Source organism: Phyllostomus hastatus, unplaced genomic scaffold, assembly GCF_019186645.2.
Source record: "Phyllostomus hastatus isolate PE091 unplaced genomic scaffold, TTU_PhHast_1.1 phas_contig_57, whole genome shotgun sequence".
Classification (NCBI taxonomy): domain Eukaryota; kingdom Metazoa; phylum Chordata; class Mammalia; order Chiroptera; family Phyllostomidae; genus Phyllostomus; species Phyllostomus hastatus.
In genome coordinates this window covers 2,318,812-2,342,872 of record NW_025333912.1, presented here as the reverse complement: position 1 = coordinate 2,342,872, position 24,061 = coordinate 2,318,812, and the positions used below count along the sequence as shown (strand labels likewise).

At 37.8% G+C, this 24,061-nt stretch overlaps 1 protein-coding gene across 7 annotated transcripts in view; it reads left to right on the top strand.

Moving 5' to 3' along the window:
- Positions 1 to 17,577: 17,577 nt before the first annotated feature.
- The window catches only part of FTCDNL1 (formiminotransferase cyclodeaminase N-terminal like), a 90,889-nt gene continuing 84,405 nt past the window's right edge, over positions 17,578 to 24,061 (top strand). For 3 of the 7 annotated variants that reach the window (XR_006786702.1, XM_045847622.1, XM_045847616.1), the window contains exons 1-5: positions 17,578 to 17,642; positions 18,819 to 18,916; positions 19,670 to 19,795; positions 22,472 to 22,567; positions 23,749 to 23,901. Coding sequence is in view for 6 of the 7 variants with exons in the window: in XM_045847622.1 (XP_045703578.1) it covers positions 19,681 to 19,795; positions 22,472 to 22,567; positions 23,749 to 23,901 (364 nt within the window). In the remaining variant the exon portion in view is untranslated. Of the gene's footprint in view, positions 17,643 to 17,667; positions 18,004 to 18,179; positions 18,201 to 18,818; positions 18,917 to 19,669; positions 19,796 to 22,471; positions 22,568 to 23,748; positions 23,902 to 24,061 lie in introns of those variants that run through there. The other 4 variants (XM_045847617.1, XM_045847618.1, XM_045847621.1 and 1 more) reach the window with 4 other exon arrangements.

The window sequence follows — 24,061 nt, the reverse complement described above, 5'->3', positions numbered from 1 at the left end:
CCTCATTTTATTTTTAACCTGGGCTATGAATTCAAACAGTTGGACTTAGAGTAGCCACCTTGAATCATGAATTAGAAACTGAATATTGAGGATGGTAAGAGCCAGATTCTGACTGTGTACCCATAATTGCCAGTCCTGACCCACTTTCTGGAAGTTATATGAGAAAAAACACCTCTCTTCTTTAAACACTGTTATTTATCGTTTCCTATCTCTCACAGTTGAGCCTAACTCTAATAGTAATTACTCCTGTTATATAACATTTTATCATGATAAATATTAATGATTGTGAGAGTTAATAAAGCCATATTTGGTACCATTTCAAAACCTTAGTCAATAATGAGAATGTCATATTTAACGCAATTAATACATATGTTGCCATTTTGTAGCTTCTAAGTTACAATTATTGAAAGTTTTTTGTTGTTGTTTTTCTTTGGTTGGCAATCCAACATAAAAATTGTAGCACACTTCAAAGTTAAAATAAAGTCAAGATGAAAACTACAGAAATCCATTGTTAAAATAATTATTTCTGATTCCATGTAACCTTTTAAAGACAGCTTTGCTGTGTCAAAAGTAAAATTTGAGTTTTATCAGATGAGAAATACATTGAAACAACAGAGGGACTCTCTTTTCCAAAGTTGCCCACCAAGTTTCTCGCTCTATTGCAACACACCAAATGTCCCATATCCGTATAAGGTACTCGAGTAGATTTCATATTGGAATGCAAAATTTATGTTGTAATATGGGTGAAACTGAGGCTAATGGTAGGAAATATGAATTTTGGAGAAAGTTCAAGTATCAACTAAATAAGTCAAGGAATTACAGTTTATCATTACTGTTAGTACTTAGAAAAATGTCTTCTAATGAATGAAGGTGAAAATCCTGCATTTCCTATTCTAGACGTTGACCCACTGTACCTAATTCTGTTACAGCAGAATTTATTCCCACAGTTTTGTTTCACCTTGTCCTTCTCAAAGGGACAGCATCGCATGTGTAGGCAGTGTTGTTGTTTTTAATCTATTTCCATTGTGGGTTTAGGGGGTAGGGAGATAAAGTAGAGTTGGATTTGAAAACCTATAGAGAACATGAAGAATCAGAGTCTGATTTAGGAAGATTTAATGTTTTATGGCCAAGGTAACAAATTAAAGAAATTTCTTTCTTGTTATTATTTTTGAAAGCATGATGCATTGAATATGCCCAAGCAGGAAATTGATAGAGTACTTAATTTAGGATTACATTCTCCATTTAGAATAGATACTACTACTATTTTCCTAAATGTTTAGGTTTAAAAAAATAACTAACTTTAATTTCATGAACTTAATGTTGTAAATTGGATTTCCTCCTTTTTTATTTAACATATATTCACTTGGGAATCTAGAGTCACTCTCCAAAGCTATTAAATGTAATGCAAACAATCCCACAAGGATTCCATCTTCAGATCTCCCCTAGAGCCTTGGTCATGTAGGTGGCTCAGTTGGTGGGAGCATTGTCCCCTTATACCAAAGGGATTTGGGTTCAATTCCTGGTCAGGGCACACACTTAATTTGCAGGTTCAATCCCCTGTTGGGGAGCCTATGAAAGACAACCAATCCATTTTTCTCTTTCACATTGATGTTTCTCTCCCTCTTCCCAACCATTCCTCCTGCCCCACGACCCCCACCCTCCTCTCTAAAAAGCAATGAAAAAAAAAATGTCCTCAGGTAAGGATTTAAAAAAAAACCCACATCTTCCCTAAAGGACAAATTTAATGAAAGGTCAATTCTAATTTCCCTCCTATCTAATCCCTGGAGACCAACCTGAACCTCTAGGGATTTGAAACTTTAACTCAGAGATTTCTCACTTGATATTTGGGCCATTTAATAGTGCTTTAAGTACTTTTTCTTACACTGCATTTCTAATCAGGGAAACATAAAACAAGACGTCCTCTTAAGCCATTTTACTTTACCTTATAATGATCTCTATTTTCCTTCATGAGGCATTATCTTGATTAGTTGCTGTTTTTAAAGAAAATTTTTTGCCTGGAAAATATGCAATAGATCAGGCACTGAAGTTTCTTAGATTTTGGTCACATGTTGTACAACCTCCAGCATGCCGTATTAATATTCCCACAAAATTCTGATTTTGCTTTTTTTTTTCTAATTTGTATACTGACTATTTTGGCAAATAGACTGGCTAGATTCTCCCAACAACAAAGCATACTCTTTAGCTAAGGACTAAAGAAGCATGCAAAAATATTACCGTACATAGAAAAATCCATAGAGTACTGCAACGGTTTAAAAAGAAAGAAAAAGAAATAAAACAATCCTGTAAGTCAGGTCACATTTCTCAGATTCAAATGTTAATTATTCCCAGGGAAAACTACCTTGGTAATTGATTTATAGAGGTGTGTTAGAATTTGAATCACTTACCTACGTTCATCCCTAGAAATCTAGCAGTAGTTTAAAGAAAACTTACATGGTAATTTGCCTATACTTATTACACTTGGAGGAACACTTAAAAAACACTACACATAAACAAAATACAAAGCAGGCACATCACTGTGGAGTACAAGTTCCTTAGAGTGACAATAACAATTAGTATAAAAAGAGCAACGCTGGCTCCACTGAGGACTACCATTTCCTCAAAAGCGAAGGAGCAATTTAGAGGAAAGCTATTGGAATTAGTTACAGTATCAGTGAGTTGATTGTTAAATAGTGCCCTGAACTGATTTTGAAATAACACATGGGTATAGTTATGCTACTGGCAAAGGGTACAAAAAAAATTTTCTAAATTAATTTACATTCATCTGCCCTTCTTTTTTATCACGTGTTTTTTTAACCACTAAGACATCAAGAGAACACCTGTCCCTCTGTTAATTTTTATAGTATTAGATTTATACCTCTAATAGAGGATTAAAAGGCTACTTTGTAATTATCAAGCACAAATCTCAAATTCATATTTAAAAATAAAGTTAATGTCATACCCAAAGTCATGGAAAAATTTAGAAGTGGTGTTTAAAATAGAAATTTAGACTACCAACTTGAAATCCCATGCTCTGACCACCAGACCACACGCCTGCCCAAGGATACTTAAATTTTTTACTGAGTTATTCTTCTTTGTAATTAGATGCAGTGATTAGAGTGTCTTTTGCATTACTCTGCATTTTTCTTTTAAGTCAGGGCTGTAAGCCACATAGGGCACTGTCCCTTACAAACTAAACAAGGATTTTCAGTCTTGCAATACAATCTCTTGATATTTGTTTATAGGTTTCACACATCAAAAAAACAATGAAATCTGTAATTTTTCAAATTACAATCTTTTCATTCTCTAAGTTATGTGCCTATGAGAATTTGCAAACCTTTTGAAGAGAATGTAATCTTTATGCTGACAAAATGTAGGCTTTCATATTTGGGTACAATTACAAATCAAGGCTTTTTTCCCCCATAATAATCAGTTTCTCAAAGTTGTGGGTTTTCCTCATTTGAAAATAAATTAATGGGAATTTTAAAATATAATTCATCCAGTTATTAAATCTTTTCAATCTTTAAAATTAGAAAGCGTTCTATCCTCAATCTCCAAGGAAGCAATGGCAGAAAATGCCTTATATTATAGCATATTACTATTAATTTTTTATTAGAAAAATAAAAATAAACAACTAAAGCCAGTTTAAACTTTTAAAAGGAGGAAAGTTTTATGTGACTGCTTATTGTTATACTTTTTTCACCACAGGTATATTCTCTGTGCTTATATACTGAGTTTTTCTCTATCAAGTACCTTTCAAGAGAAAAGGTCAATTTTGGAACAGCAGAAAAAATCAAAGTACCCAGTACTACAGATGGTTTTCTAAAAGAATTTGAATTAGATAGTATTTTATGTTGCAAAAAGCAATGATAACCTCTATAACTTTAAACATCAGTTTTTTAAATTAGAGATTGATATATAAAGGAACTAATTTTGCATAATTATTCTTTTTAAAATAAAACAGCATAGTTACTAAATTATACAGTAATTTTGTGTAGAGACAAATATTTTCTGAATGCTGTCATGTAATTATTTAGAAATTTTATTCTCGGAACCATGAGTTTTGGACACAGGTTCCTTTTTTTTAAAATTAATACTTCATTTTGAGATGAAAATATGGTCACTCACATTTTTTCCAAACCTCCCTGGAGCAATCCGCAGGGCAGGGCGTGTGGGGAGGGGAGCGGGGTGGCAGTCGGCACACGTGACACTGTTAACCCTTATTTACACAAGAGGGGAGTGAAGTGGAGTTGGGAACACCAGTGTTCATATGAAGTGCTGGTCTTCCCAGTGGTGGCTGCTTTTTGTCAGAGTTCTAGGAAATAAGCCTGGAGAGCAGACTCTTTGTCTAGTTCACTCAATACTGTACCTTTGGTATCTAGAACAGCAACTGTTTGCTGAATGAATGAATGAATGAATGAATGGTGATTCTCTTGGGCACCTTTTAAACCAAGTTGCCAAATTAACATTAGTAACCATAGGTGAACTGAAGGTAATCCCACTGATCAGTGAGTGTTACAGGAAGTATACAGATGGAAGATAGCTGAGAGAACAGAACCATGTTTGGGATCAGGGGTTCTTGAGGGCAGATGGCCACTTGGTGAACATGAACTTTTCCAAAGCAGATGCAAGTCTTGGAAAGACCAGAGATCTATTGACGTCAAAAATCTCCTCTTAAATTTATGGATGAAATATAATAGCTGGATTTTCCTTTAAAATTATACTTTGAGGGGTAGGGTAGAGGAAACAGGAGAAATGGATGAGGTATAAATGAAATAGAATTGGCTGCATGTTGATATTCGTTGAAGCCAGGTATATGGGATCCATTATACTCTTCTCTATCTTTGTGTTTGAAATTTTATATAAACATCAGCACACACACCCCTCCTCTTAAGGTTGTGACATCAGACACATTTATACTACCCGGTATGTAGCTATCAGTCTAATCTTAGATACAGCTCTTCTTGCTCTTCAACGATATATAGATAAGGAAATTAAAAAGATATTTGTCTTCATGACAAAAATTACTTTTAGTTCTGGATGCAACAAATTATGATAGAAATCAGTACCATATCACTGACATCGGGTTTGTTCTTGGAGAAAAGCTAAGGAGGTATACCTAGACTTATCTTCACCTAAAGCCCAGGTCATCCCCAGCATATCTTCACAATTACTTGGATGAGGGCTGAAGAAGTCAAGGAGATTATTGGAAAGGTAACCAAAAAACCAAGGTTTTTTAAAACCTTGATAACTCACCTACTCCAGGCCATCTGCAGAAAAAACTTGGGGTAGCCCTTTTATCAGGTGCTGGAATTTATTACTTTACAGTCCTTTTATGTGATTTTCATTGCTCAATCACAAGATATCTTAGGTGTCTGGCCTAACAACCATCTTTGTCCAAACAGCTGCTATGAAAGAATACCATAGGCGGGGCAGCTTATAAATGACGGCAGGCCGGGAGTTTAGGATCAGAGCGCCAGGGTGGTGGGTTCTGGTGAAGGCCCTCTTCCAGGCTGCAGGCTGCAGGCTTCTCTCTGTATCCTTTTACAAGGGCACTAATCTCGTTTATGAGGGCTCCACCCTCATGACCTTATTATCTCCAGAGGCCTGCCTTCTAACCACCTTGGGCATTAAGTTTTCAACATATGAATTTTGGGGGGATGCAAACATTCGACCATAGCAAACCCATTAATGATTTTCCATTTCTCTCAAAGTCTGATTCCTTAACAAGGTATGCTGCCTTTTCGGAGGACTCTTTCAGGTCTTTTTCAGCTCAGCGACTTGTGCCTTCATAAACAAACAGTCTGATATAAAGTAATTAAAGTACAATACGTTTGAATTCTCGGTTTGTCTTTAGGAACTACCGCAAGTGATGTGATGCATTCAAGAGTTGGTGAGGGGTGATTGTTCTAGTCCAGTCCCCATGCTTTCCTACTCAAAGGGTATTTTCACTAACATTGATTTGTGAATACTTGGCATGGAAGCTTAACTAAAAAATCTATGTATTACAGAGTCCTACAGGTCAGGAACTATCTCTCCACTGTACCTTCTTCACTTTCTCATAGCACCTAATAGGTATCCTGTAGCACAGTAGACCCCAGTACCTTTCTTTGCAACTGTTACCATCACTGGCACCACACAGCCTGACATGAGAATAAATGACTCCAATCTTTCATAGTGTTAATCAGAAAATTTTAAAGGCAGTCTTGTTACTTCATTAAGAACTTATACAATGGCATCAGTATTAAGGCTGAAAAATCATTACTGTAACAGAATAAGGTCGAAATTAAGTGACCTATTCACTTCAAATTGCACCTTAGCTCCAGTGTTCCTACATGACATTGCAGTTCCAGCTGACCTCTCAAGTCCACTCACAAGAAGAGAAGTTTATAATTCAAATATTATAGGAAGAGGAGATCTAATTTTGACCCTGAGGCAAATTGATGCTAAATAGAGTTTATGGTTTTCTTTACTTTATAAGCTGTAATTGCAAATACAGTTTTCTTCATCTAAAAAACTACCCCACCCTGAAATTTTCAAACAAAAATAGTTTGCAGGAACATTGGCAAAGACATGTTAAAAAAAAAAAACTAACTAGTTTCAATTAGAAGGAGAAGGAGAAAAGAGATGGTGGATATTTTTAAAGGGATTATGTTTTCAATATTTTGGGCACTTGATGTCTAATTCCTACTGCTTTTCTTAAGAAAAGTATTTCTCATGTAAGATTTAAAAGTAATTTAAATGTGCTTAATTTGTAAGTAAGATAAAAATAGCATAAATGTTTACAAGATAACTTTAAGAGAAAAACACAATGTGAATATTATTCAATAGAAACAAAGTTGTCATCAGCAAATGCCATAAATTTCTAAAATATGTGGGTCCATATTATGGCATTAAAATATAGAAATTAATAAAATTAATTAAACAAAAATACTTTGAATGATTCTTTTTAGCAGAATATTTGATAATATAACTTTGTTCACTGCCAATAAATAAATTATATGGGTTGCCCCCATGCACTGTTCATGATGGTATGTCTGTAGGTTAAATTTAAAACCATGCTGAACTTTGAGATTAACTCACTCATCACCTTTGCCACAACTATTGCCTAGTGTTCAACATAAGATGTGTCATGACTCTGGTTTTACAAAGTTAGTGTTTTGTTTTGGTGAGCGTTCGGTGTAGGGTAAGAAGTTCACATTAAGCAGAAAATTATCCCTTCTGACTTCTTACTGATGCAGGTTCCAGGCCCTTGCACTGATCTTCTCAGTTCTTGTAAATAGGTAACTCTTGTGTGTGTGTGTGTGTGTATATGTGTGTGTGTGTGTGTATATTTATAAATTCTCACACTCAAGTGCTTTTGAGCCCAGTGAATACTGAACATGGACTTTCATTACCATGTTTGACCACGGCAGCACAGAGGAACCTACTAAAATTGTCTCAAATGTTTTCAGTTTACCTTTGAATGTGAAATGGGAGTTGCAGTAATGAAAACAGGAGAAAGCTGAATCGCTGAAAGTACCTAATTATTGGACTAAGGTAGTTCATTCATCCGTTAAGTGGCCAGCCTCATGTTAAAGAGAAAGGTCAGAGGTTCTTATTTGTTTCTAGGAAGAAATTAAATACAAAAAACAAAGGAGCTCAAAAAGGTCCAGAGGAGCATCATACCTTCCCAGAATGGCTTCTGTGTCTGGTCAGGTTAAAACGATAGGTTTAGAAAAATAAAGCCATTCCCTGGTCACATCCCCCTACCCCTCCAAAAATCCTGCTAGTTTGACCAAACTAAAATCATCCAAACTAAAAAACAGTCAGGAAATAAGATAAAAATTGACTTTATCATCATTAAAATGATAATGGCTATTGTAAACATCTAAGAAGACGACACACCACGTGGCGAGATCCAAACTTACTTTGCTTGTGGAAAACTTAGCCCTCGGGGAGGAGTCAATGTCCCACGGGCCCCCTTCAGAAAAAGACTCTTTAAAGGATATATGACTGCGGTCTGTGAAATATGAAAGGTCCAGGGAATTGCAACCCGGATTTTTGAATAGTAGAATTAGGAGCCATCCTCTGAAATCTTAGGGAAGTATTTACAAGTAAAAAAATCCTTCTGCAGAGGTAGCATATATGGAAAATAAATGGTATTAAGAAAAGTTTAAAAACTGAACATGTAGTACTTCTACTTTTGATCACCAGGAGGAGAAGTTCAAGATGATCTTGTTAGATCCCTAAACTGTGCGGGAAACACTAGTCAAATCACCTTTTGGAATATGAAAAGTGAACACGAAGGTCCGGCCGTGCTCCTGCCCAAGAGGACAATTCATAGAATCTTAACCTATTAGGCTGCAAAGGACACTGTAGAATACCTTGTGCAGCTCGCTCATATTACAGATTCGGGAACTGAGGTACCGAGAGCCTGAGTCATTTATCTAACATTAGCCACTTGGTTAGAACAAAAATATGACTTCTTGATCTCTGAAACAAAGTTCTTTCCACTATACTACACTGAGTAATCAGGGACATCTCGGTACCCACTCAAAGCCAAAAATGTGTTATTCATAGCCCTGATTGCTTTCTTACCGAGACGCTGTCGATTAAAGAGAGTTAAATGCGATTACAATTATTGTCATCATGGTCGTTAGATTTCACTGCTCTGATCTACCCGCTGGGGCTCTATTTTAAACCACACAGGTTGTAAAAGTAGTCCACTGTCCTGTAACATAAAAGAGTTACTTTAGGGTCAAAACAATCCTAGGATAATTCCTGCATGAAAGTTCTCTTTTTAACAACCTTGCCTCCTCCCCTTTCACAGAGTAATGGTACCTTATCTGAGAGAAGGATGGAGCTTGGAGACCAGACTGCCTTAGGCTGAACCTGGTTGGCAATTCTTGGTGTTTTCATGTTGAAGGAATGAACAAAGGAGGTGATCAAGGAACAAAACCTTTTAATATATGGCTGTGGGAAGTTTATCTCATGAAGGAGAGGAGGAGATTTTGTATTGGGATGGGAAAAACGCAAAAAAAAATCATAGTCCATTAAACATTTTGTCTACAAAATTAGATTTTAATGAACTCTGTTAACAGAAGTGCTTTCTTCCGCATCTCTAGTCCCACGTCGGCTCCGCACACTGCCGTTCACACGTGATGCTCCTGGTGGTTGGTGCTGACTGTCTTCTTTCACGTCAAAACCCAAAACTCACGTGTTGAGAAAAAGAAACCTCAAAGTTATTATGTTTTACATCATTTCATTTCCATCTTACTCTCCTTTCAGATTTAGAATAGAGGTATGTAAATATGTACTTCAGCCGAATGCCAAACAGTATAGTATTATGTGAACAACTTTCAGAGGCTGGAGCTAGATGTCATCACAGAATGAACTTCTTGGATGTAAGAAATATGAAACAAAATTGCAATTATGCTTTTACAGTAAAAAAATCTCAGTACTTAAACATTTTAAAGCTTGATATCAGGGTACAGAAACAAATATTCAGATTATTGTCCATCTTTTCCCCTATTTCTCAATTTAATAACTTAAAGATTCTAATTTGTTTTTTATATAGGATTAGCAGCTTTTATAGTCTTCCCTAATTTTGCAACACTTTGCTCTTCCAATACTCCCAGCATATAAGGAAATTTTAATTCCAAGTTATGTCTGTACATTCCAAGTGAATATTCAAGTATTAACCAATTCATTGGGATGGTCTTCCTCGTGGGCATGATGTCCCTACTTTGCCGACCGTACATGACGCAGACATCATGCTGATGAAGTGTGTGTATTACTACTTGATTTTCCGAAGACTAAAGGGGAATCTGTGGTTGAAGCCAGATAGAAATCTTGACCATATACTCAAGTCAAAGTCAAACTTCACTAAGTTCTAATTCAGAGTGTGGTAGAACATTTAAATAAGTAAAGAATATCCTAATTTTTAATAGCTTCTATCTCTTCCTTTCATCCTTTTCTGGAGAAATAACTAGGCATTTTAAACCGAAATCAATGAATTCCACTAAAATCCACAAGATGGTGCTATGAAGTGGTGTTTGAAATTTTTTTAAAAAACCATATGCCTTGTAGGAGCTATTTTTAGGCAGGGTCAAATAAATACCATTTAATAACATTGACTACAAATAAATGCTCTTCTTTTTTAAAAAAGCAATGTGAACCAGATTAGTTGATATAAGGAAGGCTTACTTTTACTCCTAATGTTACTTTTTAATACTTTATCTCATAAATTATACTTCTGTTAACTCTGTTACTGATCTCAGGTTTTAAGACTATTTCCTGTGGAGACTAAGGATTGAACTTGGATCTCAGCAAGGTTAAGTCATAATGTAAAAAGTACTGGACTGAGACAGAGACCGGAGTTCTAATCTCTAAGCTCCCCACACATTGCTGCATCCAGCTGCTCTCAACCAAGGGCGATTCTGCCCCTGAGGGACATTTAGCAATGTCTGAAGACATTTTTGATTGTCACGACTGGGAGTGTGGCGGGGAGACCGTCAATGGCCTGGTAGAGGTCAGTGATGCTGCTGATGCACAGGACAACCTCCACAACAAAGAATTATCTTGCCAAAGATATCAATACTGCCAAGGTTAGAAACTTGACCTATTCTCTCTTTTTTTTTGGTTTGTCTGTTTATTTATTAATTAGTTCACACAATCATTAAGTTATGCACTATCCACCTCTCAGTCTATCAATTTATTCCTTCAACAGAGTTTTGCAAAGTGCCTGCTATGACTCAAGGCTGAACTAAGCTCTAGGGATTGCAAAGAGAAAAGTTATCCTAATCTTGTTCATTCTAACTAGGGAGAGAGGTAATCATAGTTTATGAATAATATTACATTTATGAATAATATTACAATAATATTATTGTAATAATACTGATCAGTGTTTCAGTGGTAAGTGTAAGATGTGACGAGAACACAAAGAGTATGATGAATTCTGAATAATGTGAGAGAGTTCAGGAAGGCTTCACAGAGGTGGGGTTTGTTTATTGAGTGGGTTCTCCACTCAATGAAGTGCACACCGAGCCGGAGACATTGAGCAGTCCCCAGCGCGCTTGGCTGAGCAGTACGCTGTGTGTCATGAGACTTGAGTGAGGGGGAGGTTGGGAAAAGAAAAAAGGAAAATCTTTCAAGAGTAGAATGTGGCTACTACCCACCACACTTAGTGACTTGGACTTCATCCTCCAGCATTTAAAATTTAAAACGGAAGAATGACGTTAGACGTAAGGCAATCACTTCACCTCCTTCAGCCTGAGTTTCACACCCTTAAAGTGTTGGTGAGATATGTTTTAGGTTTCCTTTGAAAACCTTTAAACTGTGTTTTGTGATCATAAAGTCAATTTATTAGATATATTAAGTACTATATATTCTTAATTTATATTATAGCTATCAATAAAGAGCACAGTATCTATAAAGAAAATATCTTTTTTATACACAAAAATTGTGTTATCACAGATTTATTTTCATTATAATTAATAAAATGTAATATATTCCTATTAATATATTTGGTGTTTGTTTTAAGGCTGGAAATACTTAAGAAGATCAAGTTATTCTACAGAATACACAATCTTTCTATTGGTTTATTCCCATGGCAATAACTACTTTAAGTTCACCCAGGATAAATTTTTGAAATATTTTTTTCAACTTTATCTACTCTTTGTACTTTTATCAATAAGTTTTGGACAATCTAATTAGATCTAAGTAGTTTAACATATGTTTATAATTTGAATAATTACTTCAAAAATATTAGATTTAAGAGAACAAAACAATGGACTCTTTTATGTCTTACATTAATAAATGAAGAAAACCCAAAGATTAACAACTGTCTGGATTTTACTTGTGTAGAATTTGTTAACTATCAAGTGAATATTTGATATAAGTTGATTGTAATTTACAAAATATATTTTTACTGTATATTTTTCATTTAGCATGTTTATACTTGTGACTTAAATTCCCTGTAAAATAGAGGTAGCTGAAACCACTGTTACAGACCAGTTCCGTTGTAATTCAGAATTTAAGCCCAGAGAGAAAGTGGCATGGCATGAGATTAAAAAAAAAAATTGGATAGGGAGGGTACATAAAAGAAACATGGGCTCCACCTCTAAATTAGAGAGCAGAAATCTATGAGGGAAAATGCCACTCTTTGCCCCAAGTGGAGCAATGAAAACACTGCTGTCAAAGTGACACAGGTGCTGGGAAGGGCGGGCTGGGTGCAGGTCTCTGAACGGGCTGGCGGCGCCGTGACTGAGCCACTCTCTCCCCTGCCCGTTGTCTCACTGCAATGGTCTGCTCTATTTGACTGCACCTTTCTGAACCCTTTTTCCTCCTTCCCCGAAATCATTATCCTATGGTTTCTGAGCTACATTTCCTCAAGTATTAATTAAAACCTTTGGTGGATTGTTTCAGACATGAATACCCATTCATCTTTATTTTCCTTTACAAAAATTATTATTAAAGCCCATCTAATAACTTAAAATGCAGTGTGGATCTTCCACAGTGCTTGCATTTTGAGACAGCACCATGGGCTTGTTGCAACATAGAGGGTTAAGCTTCAAAAGATGATAACCTCGTACAGTGTTATAAAAAGGGTGTCAATCCCTGCGAGAGTGGTTGAACTAGTTGGTGGTTTTCGAAGGCACCTTAGGATTCGCAGAGGGGCCACAGAAGCAGCAGTAGCAGGGGTACAGTGTAGGACGCAGGACACAGCCACCCCTGCCCCACCGCCAGCGTTTATCACAAACTCTGCTTCCCCCTCTGTTGCTCATCCACCCCAGATCAGACACGGTTTGAGCAAAGGTTCCAGTCAGGTGCCCGATGATCTCTAAGGTCCCTTCTGACCTGAGCTTCTATAAATTTTTACTTTCACATTCTTTCCCAAAACATAGAACTTCAAGCTAAAAAAAAGTTCGCATAATACCTGAGAGGCACAAGGTAGGGTAAAGAAAACATTAAAAACAACAGTACCAAAAAACTAATCTTTTCACATCCCTTCATAAGAAAGTAGACATTTTCTATTTAAATGCAACTAAACTACGTTGAAAAAGTCCCAACACTGAGATATAGAGTAAAAGACAAACAAATCAGCAGGAAAAGCTTCACCCAGCCTACAGTTTGAATGTCCTGCAGGGACGCCTTGGAGACGTGCCCGAAAGCAGGGAAGAGGTTCTCCTTAGAAGGGCTCCTTTTCAAAGCAGGGACAGCTCTGAACACACAAGTGAATTAGGACATGCAGGAGCCGCAGGAACGCGTCTGTTCAGGGTCTCTGATGCCTGTTCATACGAGAGTTACCCTCTTGGTGTCAGTGAGAGTTGCCATTCACTTGCATATACATGGGACATTAAGTATCAGCAATACAGAAGTGCCTACAAGTGCCCTGAGTGTGACCGGGTATCACTGCCCTGTCACAATCTGTGTCCTTGTCCTGAATGCAATTTGGTACTTACTCCCCACTTGTTAACATTTTCAAGTAACTATTTGTTAATAAGGATCTCATGAAGTTCATGTTACTTAGGGGAAATGTTTCTAAAACATTCCATTCCCAACATTTTTTTCTGGATATGGTAAGATACATTTTGTGAATTACGATAGTTTTAGAAATGAACTTAATGTAGTCCTGTAAGTTAAAACAAATTTTCAGCAAAGAGTCAAAGTCAGTTTTAGGAATTCCTTTTCATCTGCAGTACAATTAATAGCTATTCAAAAACCAGCTTTGGAGAGAAGCTCTACGAGACACTTCATTCCATTCGGCGCTGAGGCCCAGTAGGAAGGGAATGCACACTGTACGGCCACATGGAAGACATAAAAAGGCGAGGAATGAATTAAGGGGTGGGCACATCATAGACTTTTAACTTTTGGCTAGTTACATGAGGTATTTCAAGGGTGAATGAATAGAATGCATAACAAGTGATCTCAATTTAAGCTAATAACTATGCTTACATTCTAAACGACTGGCGTTTCATGATAAAGAGATCAGCTGGCTACAGAGGAAGAATCCAGATTATGTTGTGTCAAGGGAAAGATATTTCCCAAATTTTAAGGTATGAAAAAGGTTAATTCTTAAAATTTTTGTGGGTGTTTTTCCTTTTTCATTAAGACAATAATTGCTTAGAGATCATTTCCCATAATTAAGGCAGAGATGAATGGGCAACGGAGGTATTTCTGTTAGTCACTATAACTTTTTTCTGGACATCAAGCTCCTTTTCCTCATTTAAAATAAATGAATACCATTTCCCAACTCCAAACTAAAATGGCGGCAGTGAAACTCATTTGCTATTGTAGAAAATGACTAAACAAAACACATATTTCATAATGTCACGTGATTCAAATAACTTAATACAAATAATTAAAACCACTTCTGCACTGAACTCATGCTGAAATGACAAACAAATTCACTTTTAAACATCTTTCATGTATCAGACTACATTTACATGAAAGAAATAAAATATTTTCATGTTCCATAAGGAGGGAAGAAATAGAATTAAATCTGACATAGTCCAAGAATATGGTGAAAGTGGAATCTTCAATGACAAAAACTGCATTAGGAATTAGACTTCTGTCTTTTGGGGGGAAATTCTCTAGCCATGTTTTCCAGAACACAAGTAGATGCTAGAACAGGAAAATAGCAAATAGCAAATATCCATAGCATTAATTAAAATGTTCTTTAAGTAGTATTTCAAAATTCCATAGCACAATAGGAAACTTTCTAGTTACCACATTCTGAAAAGTATCAGATTAATGGGTGATGAAATGTATTAGGTTAATAGAGTTAATTATTTGCTTGTTTTAATAAAGATTTGCCTTCTTGTAAGATAACTTGGCCAAATTGCATTTAAATGGAAACTCTTGAACACACTGTAAATTATACATATCCACTGGCCTGGAAGCTTCTGCCCTTGACATTTCAGGTTCTGTTGACCATTTGGGGGCGCAGAGAGGATGCAGGCAGAGCCTTGTGGTGCGGTCTCCTCTCAGCCCTGCGATCAGAAGCCGGCTGGCACGAAGGGGCCACAACCACCAGGCAGGGTCAGAGTGAGAGGAGGGAGACTAAGTTGGCAAGTGCAGGGTAGGGGCCTGTCTTTATTTACAGTTTTGCTTTTGTGTTCACTATGGATTTCTAATTGTGCATTAACTTTGAAATTTTAAGGTACTGAATTTATTGAGTATTTTGTCACCCACTTAAATTTTGCTCCCAAGGTGAATCTCTCACTTACTCACCCTAGTCGCAGCTCTGCTTGAGCTGCACCGGGGCTCTGGGTTCCAGCAGAGCCTTGGAGCCACACTAGAGCACAACCTTTCCCTGCTACCACCTCAGCTCCGGCAGGCCAGAGCAGGTCCCTACAAGAGCAGTGTTCTCTCTGCTTGAAAAAAATAAAATAAAGGGTACAGAAATGTGTCCTCTTTGTCTCCTGGGACACCGATGGGAGTGTCAGGAAACAGTTGTCATTGGAAGAACTGACACTGGACTTTTAGCTGCGCTCTCTTCCAGTGCTTCTGTTTCTGGACAGGAACCATAATGAGCAAAGGAATCGATGCCCTGAACATGGGCTTGGAGGGGGAAACAAGGAGTCATCGTAGCACATTCACCCAAAAAGCCTGAGAAATCCCTCCAGAGCATGCTAAGTAAAATAAAAGTGAGAGGCTGATGTGCATACATTGTCACCATGACCTACAGCTCTTCTAAGTCACAACATGGGCAGGGTTACATGTGGTAGAGCTCAACTAACACCAAGGGTACCTTTCTACTCTTGAGGGGAACAGGATAATCACTTTCCATCTTATTGTTAAACTTCTCACCAGAGTTGTCGATATGTGTCTTCTTGCCTTTTCCCAAAAGACATGCCGCCAGTCCATAGGCAGGGCCAGGCGCTGCCCCTTCATGAAGAACGTCTGGGCCCTGCTTTCTCACCATGTGTGTTTGATAAGAGTGGAGTGGAGAAAGGGACTAAGGTTTACTAACTCCTGGTGTTTATGCTTTCAGAAATGTTATTTTACTTGATGTCCAGTGAGCCCTGTAAGGGAGAAGCAGGGGAAAAGCCTTAGTTCTGGCATTGGCTACAGCCAGAACCACAAAGCCCCGAGTTGTCACAGGTTTTCCTGCAGGGATACCATAATACCGGACGTAATGCTACTACTCTTTCATTTCAGCAAGTAGCCCCATCACAGGATTGTTTGCAATGATGGAATACAGAGGCTTCAGTTCCATCATCCTTCATGGAAGTCAACTTTGGACACTGAAGTACTGTTTGGAAATTGAAAGCCAAAGCAATAGGTGATAAAAGCTCTCAAAAGGAAAGAAGAGAAAATTAGAACATCGATCTGATTAAAAAGCCCTCAAGAGTATCTGCTGACATTAGATGGGTATTGGTTTTTAGGTATTAACATGACTATAAATCTATTTTATACATTTCTATGCAGATTCAGTAGAAAAAAAATACTTAAATATATATTTAATTCCATAGGATCCCAAAGCACTTGAGGATTTAAACTGATAAGCCAACCTCAAAGGGACTGATTCTTGCAACTAAAACACAGACACCTCTGGGGTGAAATGTGGCAACAGTTTGACAGGCAGAGCAGTAGCTTAGGCCAGAAAGGATTTATCCAATTAAAATTATGGGATGAATTTTGGCTGGCAGAATGTAATTACCAGCCTTGGAATGGATCCAGGATCCTGAGGTTAACACCCCTCCTCTTGCCAACAACCCTCCTACCTGCCAACACTCTGAGATGGGGAAGGCTGGATCTGACACAATCGCGTATAATACTGTTGTGACATCTAAGTACAATGATGATGATGTGAGAAGCATCATGAACTTGATTTTTTTTAACACTCATTATGTTACTTATTTTTATGCCACATTAGGCTAGAAACCAAATGTCCACATAAATGTTAATTTCCTCAAGTCTGTGTTTAAAAAGTATAATTAGAAAATAAAAAATAGATTTAAAAATTAATTTATTCTGTCAAAGTAGTTATTTAGTGATTATTTCAGTTTAGGAACGAAATTGGATCAAAATGGTGACATTTAATCATTGCTACATAAAAAAAGCAGGTCTTGATTTTTTGGAAGAGAAATGTGTTCTTGAAGTTCACTGGCCTAGAAAAAAAGGGAAATGCTTAATGCTTGGTTCATGTTGGTTGTCACTGACTAAATGGTCATGTGCAAGTACTGCTTTTGTTGTGGGGTGGGTCCAGCTCGTATTCACAAGCACCGCGCGAGTATTTCTCAGGAGGGAGTTTACCAAAGAGGTGCGTGTACGTGCGCCTGTAAACCAGAGAGAAGAGCCCCCTGCTGGTGTATGATCAACGTTGGTAACGACCTCATCCTTGGATCCTAATGCCCTTTTAGAAAGTCATTGATTTACTTTCACGGAGAAAACTGTGAAGAGTTCCAAGATAAAAGCAGAAGGGAAGAGTCAACTCTACAAAGAACGTAAAAGTTTCGGGGAAAGCGAGCACGCAGGGTACTGGCCGGTGCCAGACTCAGGGTCAGGGTCAGGGTCAGGGGAGAGAACGCTGCGCGGAGCGTGCCTGGGGCACCCGGGAGGCGGGGCTGTCGGTTTAAAACTACGCGCAGGCGCAGGTCCGGCGCAGCGACTGCGGCGCTATACCCTCCAATCCTGCCGCCCCTCCGAGCGCACAGGTTAGTTCTCCTAAACCGTGGAGCGGCCACAGGTTCGAGTCGGTCCCAGGCTTCACCTCTCGTAGATGTGCTCCTGGCGGACCCCGTGGGGGCGGCTGCGGAATCCTCTGGCGCCTTTGCCAAGTCCCTCGGATAAGCCTTCGGCCCACACGGCCCTGGGACTCTCCACACCGGGGCGGGGCGGCGCCGAGTAGTCCCAGCCACTGGTTCCAGCCCTAGCACGCGCTTCCGACTGCTCAGCGAATCTCTGCTGGACCCTAAAAGTGTTAATTGTGGTTCGTGCGCAGGAGGCTGGTGATTTGGCAGAACCATCGCAAACTGCTCCACTCCGCTCTGGCCCAGCTGGTACCTCCGGGGCAAGGCAGGTTTTTGGTGTGTCGCCGGAAGTCACCGATGGATGCTTGAAGGGGTGGGCGGTCTAGGATCCCACACTCTCAAAAGTGTTCGAAGGTCTTGCTCTAGGTCATTTTGTAAGAGGGAGAGAAACTCTTACCTTTTTGACTAAAGCGTTAATGCTCTCCAAAAACCTGGTGCTGCCGCTGATTGTTTGCTGTGAAGGTAGATTTTCCTAACACCATCTTTGTATGATTTAGCTGTCCACAGGGAATCAAAATGTGGAACGAGAAGATGAAACTAATCCTTTCTTTTGCATTGTTAGGGGTTGCCATAAACACCATTTGTTAAAAAGCGTAATTATGTTGGGAAAGTGCCTGATGAGACAATTAAGCTACATAAACACACCGAAAACAAATGAAAGCCAGAAGACGCCTACACCCCTTGTGTAAAGCAATTTTTTGTTTACATAAAAACCCGAGGTCTGAGCTGCTTTATTACAACAATGTTATTAATGTTTAGGAAAACCTAATGACTGTATTTTTTATGAATTTTCAACGCGATGATGGTCACAATATGAAAACCCGAACTAACCGTGAGCCCCGTACTCCCAGATTAATATGATTAGGCCAGTGATCCTAGTGAATGGAAGCTAGTGCGTTTATGCATCGAGTGCAGTTATTCGTACCCAGCACATTTCCTTAAGCTCAAAAGCTTAATGTTGGTCTGAGCTGGACGCCGTTCACTGAAAGATCCCCCACGTGGAGGACATTACCTGACACAAAATGATCTTTGTCAAGTATTTGTTGAACGAATTCATGAGGGCTACATTTCATTTTTTAGGTGTGATATTGAAAAGGCCAAAATATGATGGCCTGATCTTGAAGATGGGAATTCTTTCAGTATTTTGAATTCGATTTGTTCAATTCATATCATTTGAGGTAAGGAAAAATAGTTGAAAAATGCCTTTCTAGAATACTACAGAGAATCAAAGCAACCTCCAAAATGTGTGCAATTAATTGATTTTCAATGAAAGAATCAGTCACATTTTTGGCATTATTGAGTAACATATTAGAGTCCATGTCAGCTTTCAGTTCAAGGTACGGAGTCCTGTGAAAAGATTTGAAACTGATTTAGAAACTTTGGAGATCAAAGTGCAAGAAGAGGAACTTAGTCAAATAGTTACCATTTAAGACCCTCAAATGAGTCCCTTTATTTCTTTTTGCTGGAGGAAAAAATGTTTCTGTAAGAATGAGCATGTTAAATAATCTCCCTCATTCTCCCTTTTTTTTTTTCCATTTTCCCAGTAAGTCTCATTTAACAGAAAGATCATGCTTATTTGTTACATAGAAAAGACCTGGAAAACAGAGATCAACTAAGAAAGACTATGCTTCAGAGGGAATAACATTTTAATGAAAAAGTTTCACTTATAGCACAGATTTCAGTCTGAGTAACTTGAAAGATATTTTCTAGTGTCATTAAGAAGTTCATATGTACATGGCACATATACACAGTTTCTTGATGAGTCAATCTGAGGATTTTATCATTTAGGTGTTCCCTAGGAATGAAGAGTGACATGTTAGTATTATGACTAACTGGTTTCCAAAGAGCTATGATTTTTAATGGTGAATAGACAGGAACATATGAATGAATTGTAGAGACCAAAATGAAGATTCCTTTTTCTCCTATTCTAGAAAAAATCAGCATGTCTTCCTCCAGATTGGGTCTCCGTTTGGCTGCCTGTTTACTAAACATTTCAGAAGCCAGAAGAAAACACATTGTTGAGAACATAGCAAAAGCAGCTCTTCTTGGAAAAAATGGTAGGAGCAACAGCTATATAGTGTTTTGGTACTATAGTAATTTTTATACTCTGCAGACAGTATCCATAGAACACTTCCCTGTCTTCATAGTTTACCCCTTGTTCTCCGGCTGTTACAGCTTCTGCAGGACTCCGGGATACTGAGGTAGAGCAGTCAGGCAGATGTGCTCGTATGGTCTTTTCCAAATGCCTATGTGCGCTCAGCAACACTGTTCTTGACATTGGAAAGTGATTGTCTGAAATAGCCACTGTTCAGGATATTGACAGGCTCCTGAGGAGGGCATAGTTACATAAAGGTTAAAGATTCCCCTCATAGGCTGTTTATTTGGTCATTAATAGAATGAGCAGAACTGGGCATTATGCTTTTTATTCAGCAGGTTACATAAAAAATAAACTTGCCATTCACCAACTACTTCTCAAAGAACTCCTGCCAGCAAAGCCCATGCTAGCTATCATTACAGCATTATTATTTCTACTACATTTTCTCTGTGAAAAGACTTTTAGGCAATTGCATTTAAGTGATTTGGGTTAGATCACTTAGCAATTCAGAAGACTGGAACTCAAGCCTCCTTACTCCCTGGGCCAGTATTTACCATGAGAGAGAGTACTTTCCTTTTTTTCACCCTTGTTGAAATGTTCATATAATGAGACAGTTCTAGACATCATTTGTTTTTACTCACATACACAAAACACAGTGTATTTACAGACTTCATATTGTTTAAATAGAAAGCCTTGATATTAAATGAAGTTTTTTTTTTTTGGCAATAGGTGAGCATTGGGACCATAGTCCCAAAGCACTTTGGACAGTAGATTTTAATTTCTGATTGTCATTTTTGATTTAGTTATTGCTTTTCATGAGAAAGAAGTGTTTCCTTTAGCTAATGATTGAGCACATTTAAATTACTGTCTTGCAGCTTTGCAGGAGCTAGAAATGTCTATGAAAATTCCTGATAATGCTGATAAGAAAAACCCTCTGGAGTCAGTATACAGCTGTGCTTTTGCATTGTCTTTGTGGGAAGAGCCCATTTGGGCCCTCATTGTCAGACACAGTACATGTAATGGGATTGGGTTACCTGTCTCTGTGATTGAATGAATGTGCAGAGACATTTGGGGAAGCCACACACTGATGGATGCCTGGGTCTCAACTCACAGTTTTTATCAGCTTATTAGTGGCAGCAGCTCAAATGGAATTATAGCTATTATACTCCATTACAAATACCAAACAATTTACTTCTGCTGAGATTCAGACTGACAGCTCTTCCTGCCAGCAGTAATTTTTTTCTATGTGCGTGCTTTAGAAATTGCAGGAGAAAGTGTTTCATTCTTTCAGCATTTGATTCAATTGGGTCATATGAAACTGAGAATAAAAGCTTTTCAGAAGAAATTTAGGATGAAAAAAATAAAATCATCTCTTCTAGGAGCTAGAGTATGTTGAAAAATACATTTAAAAGGAGGTTGTATGATCTCGTTCTTGCTTTATTTTTTATAGTTATGAAAATGCAGGGAAGGTAGCACTAGTTAGGAAAATGACCTATTGTTTTACAAATACTTAAAGGCATTTATTTTTAAGTAAGTGGAATAAAACCGCATTACCTATAATTTTTCTAATTAAGTAATGTGAAAACATTTAAATGGTCTAAAAAGTCTTAGGTAAAGAAACCCGAGTTATAAATTCTAGACCTACACCAGGGCAGGTCTGTATAGATGCTCGTTTGGCTATGAGCAAGTGACATAGTTTATCCTTTCATATTATTAAAGTTAATAACATAGGGCTGCCGTAAGCTCCGTAGTTCCTGAATGTAACTTATTTTTCCTCTCTTCTGAAAAGATTAATTGTTAAGCTGCCAGGGGACAGGGCGACAAAGGTATAATGGCATAGAAGAAAGGTTTAATGACCGCTTGAAAACTTTTGTCCTTCACTTTGAATTAGCTTTTGCAGGCTTAAGGGGGACTTTTAAAGGGGCTGAACCAGGCTTGTAAACTTCAAAAATAACTTCGGGGTTCTGTGTGGCTGCCACATAGGGCATGGCAGCTTGCTCCTTGAGGTTACACATTCAAGTGAGTCACAAGCCACTGAAAGCTGGAAGTCATTAACATCTGAAGGCTGTTGGTGGCCCTTGAAAAGGAGGTGGTGGCGTCAGAACAGTTTCTAATAGACAGGTGCATGCATCCCAGAAACCTCTGCTTTAGGCACTAATTGGCCTATCCTAGCTTTTCCAGATGTCAGATTTTCATGCGGTTTGATTTCTGGGTTTAGGAAGGAAAACTTGATAAGGTCTAGAAGATGAGATTGATAAGGAACAGAATTTAGAGTGATATGATGTGGCAATTGAAAGAAGAGGATACCATCTTAGACTGAGTTAAGAGATACCAAAGGCTGAGATGAGCCATCTAGTTATATAGAAAGACACTGCAAGAAGCAGACATTGCTACCCATGAATTTTATGATTAGCCAATGCCACTTCAGAGGTCACACTCCAGGAGTTTTATATTGAATTTAATACATGTAGTGTATACAACATATAAAATATATCAATATGCAATAATATTACATATTATATATAATTCAATAGTATATAAAATACATTATATGTTTTAATACTATATGAGACTATATATAATTTATATATAAATTATATATGTAATAAAACATATTATATATATATGTTTTTTATAGGGAGGAAACATCCTGAAGTATCAGTGCTCAATATATTTTCTGATCAAGACTACAACAGATCAGTCATTACAATAGCAGCTTCTATTGATGAATTAGGTGAGATTTCAGTTTCTTTCTCTACATAAATGTCTATGAAAAGGGGAGGTTTCAGATAGACCTGAATGCTCTTTCATCATTGATTTACTCTTCAAATCTGAATAATCCATTATATGGAGAGTCTATCTGAAAACTATATTTATCATTTTTCTGAACATACACATCTGAACATTTCCCATTTCCTCTTCATTAAAATGAATCTTGGGGCCCAGGAGTTAATATCTTTCTTTCCCAGAATGATCTTCAGGTTTGCACCCCTGGAGCAGTGGCGTTGAAGCCAGCCTTGACTCCAGCGATGAGGTGGCACAGGACCAACACGCTAAGCAGTTGTGTTTTGTGTTGGGAGCCCAAAGTCTTGAGTTGCTTCATGGGTTGAAATGAAATGGGCTCCGTGTATCATGTTGTCAGGTTTTAGTGGAACAACCTGAATTTGAAGGATCAGAGTTGTTTAAACAAAAACTCGTATTAATATTTCTTAGTAAATGGTTTAAAATATTTAAAAATAAACTTTATTTTAACCCAGCAGATTGTCTTTTTTCTGAAGGATGTGTTTGTTTGAAGAACAAAGAGTTGCTGATAACTCCCAACAAACAGAAGGCACAGTGTCTTGAATGTTAATTGTGAGATGTGAAATTTGCTTCTCTGCTGTTTACCTGTCATTAAAGTGGCCATACTATGCTGCTAATAAAATCTCAGAGTCGTAACGTGAAACTCTGAGGTGTCTATAATATGTATTTAGATAAAACAATTTAACAAAAAATCTACTGGACAAGAGCAAAACTGAAATACTCATGCTTTTAAAACTTTATGGTTGTGTATATATTTTAATATAAATTCATAACATTCTGAAAATAACAAGGAATTGTATCTAGCTAACTTGATAGAATTGAAGAGGTTTAGAGTAAGCAATTGTAAAAAAAATACAAAGGTGTTTAAAACTAATAAACATTGTATAATTCCTCCACTTTGGGGAATAAAGAGCTGGAAAAAAATGTGAAACTTTAGGACAGTAGGGAGGTGGGACAAGGGGAAATGTTAGATCTTTTATTGTTCTTTATTATGCCTGAAAAAATATTACAGATTACAAAAGAAAAACAACCAGTGGGACAGTAAAATATAGCCGCTTCTTGAGCTGTGTTTGAAAGTTTAATGATTATTTTTTTACACTGTTACCTTTTGAGGCAATTCTGTTCTGGCTGCCTGCTTGGAGGCCTTCCAGTCTATCGATATGGAGGTTCAGGAGGGAATCCACCCTTGTTTGGGAGCAGTGGACCTGATTCCCATTTATCCTCTCGCTGGTGTTGGAGTGGAAGAGTGTGGAGCTGTGGCCAGAAGTAAGAGAAAGTTGGGGGTGGTGTGTTCTCTCCTAATGGAAACCATTTTTACAGACCAGAACAGCTCGTGACAAAGCCATCACTCCTCAACTCCCTGGGAAAAGTCGACCTTGAACATTTGTATCAATGAGAAGTTTTCATGGGTCGCAGTGGCACATCG